This window comes from Centropristis striata, chromosome 15, assembly GCF_030273125.1.
Source record: "Centropristis striata isolate RG_2023a ecotype Rhode Island chromosome 15, C.striata_1.0, whole genome shotgun sequence".
NCBI classification, from domain to species: domain Eukaryota; kingdom Metazoa; phylum Chordata; class Actinopteri; order Perciformes; family Serranidae; genus Centropristis; species Centropristis striata.
Genome location: NC_081531.1, coordinates 35,624,875 through 35,631,381, shown reverse-complemented (window position 1 = coordinate 35,631,381; position 6,507 = coordinate 35,624,875). Strand labels below are relative to the sequence as shown.

At 34.2% G+C, this 6,507-nt stretch overlaps 1 protein-coding gene across 2 annotated transcripts in view; it reads right to left on the bottom strand.

Annotated features, from left to right (window-relative positions):
• LOC131986789 (oligophrenin-1-like) overlaps positions 1 to 6,507 on the bottom strand; it is a 49,965-nt gene that overhangs the window by 38,942 nt on the left and 4,516 nt on the right. For both annotated transcript variants that reach the window (XM_059351909.1, XM_059351910.1), the window contains exons 2-4: positions 4,416 to 4,511; positions 3,470 to 3,531; positions 469 to 540 (exon numbers count right to left, since the gene is read on the bottom strand). In XM_059351909.1, coding sequence (XP_059207892.1) covers positions 469 to 540; positions 3,470 to 3,531; positions 4,416 to 4,511 — 230 coding nt within the window. The remainder of the gene's footprint in view (positions 1 to 468; positions 541 to 3,469; positions 3,532 to 4,415; positions 4,512 to 6,507) is intronic.

Genomic DNA, 6,507 nt, shown 5'->3' with positions numbered 1-6,507 from the left:
TGTATATTTAAATTCCACTTGCATATTAAATAAACATGAACACAGCAGCAGCAAGAAAGGAAACTGACAGGTTAATAAATGCACCAATGGGTTTTTTTTTTTGTTTTTTGTTTTTTTAAATCACCAGAGCACAACGAGAAAGAAACTCAAATGTCATTGTGAATAATCAAGGTGATATCCCACAGAGTTTCCTGGTGACTTTAAGAGCAGAATAAAATGTTGGAGGTCAACGCACAAAAACACGAACAGCTTTTTTAACAAAATGTCTAAACGCATTGAAGAAGAGGAAGAAGAGACTCATTATCCTAAACAAGTACATGTTTCACACATGGTTTCGTAAATAGATTTTGGGGAAGTGGCAACCTGTTTGGTAAGTATTATCTATTATATAATGTTCTGACTGTCCATGCATAGCAACAGCAGCACAGTGTCACATTCCAATGAGCAGAAGAATCAGTGAAAACTCACTTTAGTAACTCCGATTTGCTCCTTTCTGAACTTCTCCAGCGGCTTGATGAGCAGATCGGAGGCGTTCTGGACCTGGAAAGACAAACATGGATTACTGTGGCACACACACACACACACACACACACACACACACTCTTGTACTTCTATCTTTGTGAGGATTTTTTTTATTTTTTATTCTCTTATTTTTGAGAGGAACGGCCAAAATGTCCTCACTTTGCAAAAATGTCCCCACTCTGTTGGTTAAAAACGTGTTCTGGTCCTCACTATGTAGGAAGTACAAGAACACACACACACACGCACACACACACACACACACACACTCTCTTGTACTTCTATCTTTGTGAGGATTTTTTATATTTTCTATTCTCTTATTTTTGAGAGGAACGGCCAAAATGTCCTCACTTTGCAAAAATGTCCCCACTCTGTTGGTTAAAAACGTGTTCTGGTCCTCACTATGTAGGAAGTACAAGAACACACACACACACACACACACACACACACACACACACATTCTTGTACTTCTATCTTTGTGAGGACCCTCATTGTAACAGTGAATTCCCTTGCAAGGTTATAATAGTTTGGATTTTTCATTAGTTTTAGTTTTAATTTCATTGTGAATTTTTGTTTTCAAATCCAGTTAGTTTTAATGAGTTTTTAGAGTGAGTGTGCTAGTTTTAGTTTAGTATTTTTTTTTTTTTTAAATGCTTTAGTTTAAGTTTAGTTTTTATTAGTTGTAGTTTTTTGTAACGGGGTATTTGTTGGGTGGGAGATTAAAAGAGGTCACAGTAAATTCTGCCTTTATTTCCTTTGTCTTATCCATCTTCATTATGTATGAAAAAAGTTGACAAAGAAGAAAACGAAGGACATTTTCACTATAATTTTAGTTAGTTTTGTAACCACACAATACATTTTCAGTTAATTATCATTATCATGTAACCTTTAACCCTTAAAACAAAGTCTGAAATCTCAAAAAAGCCTTTAAAGAAGTGAGGACCGGCCGAAATGTCCTCACTTTGCAAAAATGTCCTCACTCTGTTGGTTAAAAAACGTGTTCCGGTCCTCACTATGTAGGGAGTACAAGAACACACACACACACACACACACACACAGTAGTACCATATGTAGGACACACTCCTTCACACATTATGTTTGCAGATAAACTGGCTTATCTGTGGGTGGCAAACATGTTGAAAAGAGTTAAAATATCTCAGGTGTGAGCAGGAAAATGTACCTTCCTTACTATCATTAACACCATTTAAAAGGTGATCTCCATATTTTTTTAGTTACATCTGTATCCAGAAAACCCAGTCTAACAGGAACTGGTCCTCCTGCTGTCATGCCTTAATAGCTGAAGTATTAAAAAAATGATGAAACAAAGAAGAAGTCTTAATGTGGCTTGGTAAAACATGCAGGAAGATGAAGGAAAACAGTCTGATAAAGTGTGTGAAACAACAGCAGCGGAAGTGATAAAACATGTGAAAATGTGCCAATATGCAGGCAATATTGAACCATTAATAAAAGGGAACAATACAACAAAGAGAGGAAGTGGAAGCTAAATAATTAGCAGCACACCTCTCAACAAGCACACAAAGGCCACACGCCACACACACAGCATGTACAGAGGAAGACAGAATATCTACTATAAAAGACAACATGGTCTCACAGGAATCCGTGGAATAGCCACGGAATCACTCAAATTTCCATGAAACTGACACGGATTTCGCTACAATGCAAGTTAATGACAGTCATATCCCGTGGCTATTCCAACATACAAAGTGATTATGTACACTACCGGTCAAAAGTTTTAGAACAGCCCAATTTTTCCAGTTTTTTATTGAAATTCAAGCAGTTCAAGTCAAATGAACAGCTTGAAAGGGTCCAAAGGTAAGTGGTGAACTGCCAGAGGTAAATAAAAAAAGGTAAGCTTAACCAAAACTGGAAAATAATGTACATTTCAGAATTAAACAAGTAGGCCTTTTTCAGGGAACAAGAAATGGGTTAACAACTTAACTCTATGGAGTCTTGGGCTATTTTGTCCATTTTTGAATTCTTTTCATGTCTTTGTAAGTCATTTTGTGTCTTTTTTTGGTCATTTTGTGTCTTTTTGTGTCTTTTTTTTGGTCATTTTGTGTCTTTTTTTAGTCATTTTGTGTCTTTTGGTGTCTTTTTTTGTCATTTAGTGTCTTTTTTTAGTCATTGTGTGTCTTTTGGTGTCTTTTTTTGTCATTTTGTGTCATTTTTTGGTCATTTTGTGTCTTTTTTTAGTCATTTAGTGTCTTTTTGTGTCTTTTTTTTGGTCATTTTGTGTCTTTTTTTAGTCCTTTAGTCCAACATAAAATGTGATTTTGAATCTTTTTTTTACTTTCAAAACACTATCATGCTCAATAAAGAATTTTAAATGTTGCAAATGTGCATTAATTTCAATAAAATTCTGGAAAAGTTGGAGTGTTCTAAAACTTTTGACCAGTAGTGTACATTCACTGAGTGAATATTTAGAAAATAGAACATATATTTCTCGCTAGAAATGTGATCAAAATCCATTTTTATGCAGAAACGAAGTCAAAATATTGATTTTTTTTCACTAAAAATGAGAGAACAGTCCGCCATGTTTTTTGTTCTGACCGCCGGAACCTTGAAAGTCACGTGACTTGGAACGAATATAATATAATCCTAATCCAATAGGAACAAATATCCATGGAATAGCCACGGGATATGACTGTCATTAACTTGCATTGTTGCGAAATCCGTGTCAGTTTCACGGAAATTTGAGTGATTCCGTGGCTATTTCACGGATTTCTGTGAGACCATGTTCATAACAGAAGTTATGATGTGTATCATATCAAACAGGAAGTAGATTTTTCGTTATCCATATTAGAACGAGCCAAGTGTTTCCTTCCCAGTGGGTTAATCTTTAATGCAGGATATGTTTGTGTGGTTTCTTAATGTGTAATTAGGGTTCAGAAAGGATGCAGAGTCAGCGTGGAGGAAGGTGATAACCCACCAGCATCATCCTGTCGTGCTCCGCTTCCTGCAGGAGGCCAGAAAACTCCTGGAACGACTGAGCTGAGGAGGAAAACACAAACACCATGAGCAGAAAAAAAAAAGACTTAGCACATTGTTGAAGTGTCACAGTGTCAAGTGTCACAGTTGGAAAGATTAAAAAAGAAACGAGCATCAGAATAGACTCTATGATGGCAGCATTTCCAGCTATGTTTTTGATGCATTGGGGTTTTTCCAGACCGTTTTGTTTCCTGATTCTTCACATTCAAGTTGTGAGGAATTACCAAGAGACAGCCAGAAATGTTCCTCTCCACTTCAATATGTATTTGCATGAGTAAACAGAAAAAGCTGCAAGTTCTGCAAACCAAGGTTATCATAGTTAACGAAAACTAACGAAGAATTGAGAACACATTTTGGTTAACTGAAATAAAAATAAAAACAAGAGTTTTAAAAAAACGATAACTAACTGAAACTGTATTTTGTGGTTACAAAACTAACTAAAACTAACTAAAATTATAGTGAAAATGTCCTTAGTTTTCGTCTTTGTCAACTTTTTCATACATAAACCTTTTTGGTTGATATGAAATCTATTTCATCTATCTGGTTTTATGACTTAATAAACTTATTGGGGCTGAGATGGATCAGACAAAGGAAATAAAGGAAACATTTATTGTGACCTTATTGAATCTGGCACCCAACAAATACCCCATTACAAAAAACTAAAACTAACACTAAAACTAATAAAAACTAAACTAAAACTAAGCATTTTCCAAAAAATAAAACTAATCAAAACTAGCAAACTCACTCTAAAAACTAACTAAAACTAACTGAATTTGAAAACAAAAATTGACAACAAAATTAAAACTAAAACTAATGAAAAATCCAAAACTATTATAACCTTGCTGCAAACTGTCAGTAAATGATGGTGACTTTAATTATTATCTTACCAATGTTAATCTCATCATCTGTCAGCGAGTCACCGATGAAGTCGAACTGGAATATGCTGAGCGTCTGGGAAAACTTCTGTACTGCCAAAGAATACGCTGCAAAAAAACAACAAGCATTTATTCCTTTAAAACAATCGAATCAATCTGAATTGAGTTCCAATTCCTCTGTGACAGCTACGATTATCTGCAATATATTCTAATATATTTGTCAAGTTCTGTCTTCTTTTTGACCACAACTTTGCCCAAACTTGAAAAACTGCCTTTTCAGTATGCGAAGGATGCAAAGGAACAACTCATTTTCCACTTTTTCTTTGTTTTTTTATTTTCTTGAAGATGGTTGGTGCTTTATGGTTTAAACAGAGTTATGCAGAGTGGTGTGAAATAGGTTGATAACCTTTAAGAAACAGAAAAACAGGCATTAGTCTTGAAAGCAAAACACTAAACATTTAACTAAACAGTTTTTCTAGAAAATACATTTTTACCATTACTTTAAAACAAACAAAGTCTTTCAAAATTAACCAAGTAAACAATTAAAGTAATGATTTACATACTTAACCATAAGGTTTACTTAAACATTTTTATCATTTAAATCAGGGGTCTCAAACTCAAATTACCTGGGGGCCGCTGGACGCAGTATCAAAATAACCAAAAAAAGACACAAAATTACTAAAAAAGGTACAAAATGACAGAAGAAAAACTAAATCACTTTAAAAAAAAAGACACAAAATGACCCAAAAAATACACAAAATGACCAAAAAAAGACACAAAATGACTAAAAAAAAGGTACAAAATGACAGAAGAAAAACTAAATCATTTAAAAAAAGACACAAAATGACCAAAAAAGACACAAAATTACCAAAAAAAGACACAAAATGACCAAAAAAAGACACAAAATGGCCAAAAAAGACACAAAATTACCAAAAAAAACCACAGAATTATTTAAAAAAAGACACAAAATCATAAAAAAAGACATAAAATTACATTACATAACATTTCCATTTGTTCCTGTAACAACACGGCAGATAATAAACAGTCTTTTTGTTAACGTCAACATAGAAACAAGTGAAACAAAGCTCCAGCTGGAGCAATAAAGGGACCTCCACACAAAACACACGCCATTCATATAAAACTAACATTAAACTTTCATATCAAAGTTGAGGTGAGGGCCACAAAATATTGGCACGAGGGCCGCAATTGGCCCACGGGTCGCGAGTTTGAGACCCCTGCTTTAAATTCAACCCAACTCTCTTGAAACTTGCAGTGCAGTCCAGGATAGTTTTGAATTGTTTTCCTTTTTTTTCCTCTGGCAGGAAAGCGTAAAGTATTAAGAGTTCAGCAGCAGCCAGTTTGTCTTTTATGCAACATATTATTGCTGCTTTGTCTGGGTTTTATTATTAGAAACTAAACAGTCTGTCAGATCAATACTGAGTTTTATTTTTTTTTTGCTTGGCTGACATAGCGAGTATCATGTTTAAATCCCTCTTTTTGTAATGGAACAGTTTCCATCATTTCACATGTGTTTCACATCAACAATTCTGTTTAATTTGTTTATTTTGGATTCTTGCTTTCATTGTAGAGCCAGACTGATACATCAGCTGACCGATTATTGGCAAATATTGTCTTATCATTGATATACCGTTGCCCATAACGTTGGAATAAAATATTTATATGAAATCATATATATATATACACTACCGGTCAAAAGTTTTAGAACACCCCAATTTTTCCAGTTTTTTATTGAAATTCAAGCAGTTCAAGTCAAATGAACAGCTTGAAAGGGTCCAAAGGTAAGTGGTGAACTGCCAGAGGTAAATAAAAAAAGGTAAGCTTAACCAAAACTGAAAAATAATGTACATTTCAGAATTATACAAGTAGGCCTTTTTCAGGGAACAAGAAATGGGTTAACAACTTAACTCTATGGAGTCTTGGGCTATTTTGTCCATTTTTGAATTCTTTTCATGTCTTTGTAAGTCATTTTGTGTCTTTTTGTGTCTTTTTTAGTCATTTTGTGTCTTTTTTGGGTCATTTTGTGTCTTTTTTTAGTCATTTTGTGTCTTTAGGTGTCTTTTTTAGTCATTTTGTGTCTTTTTTA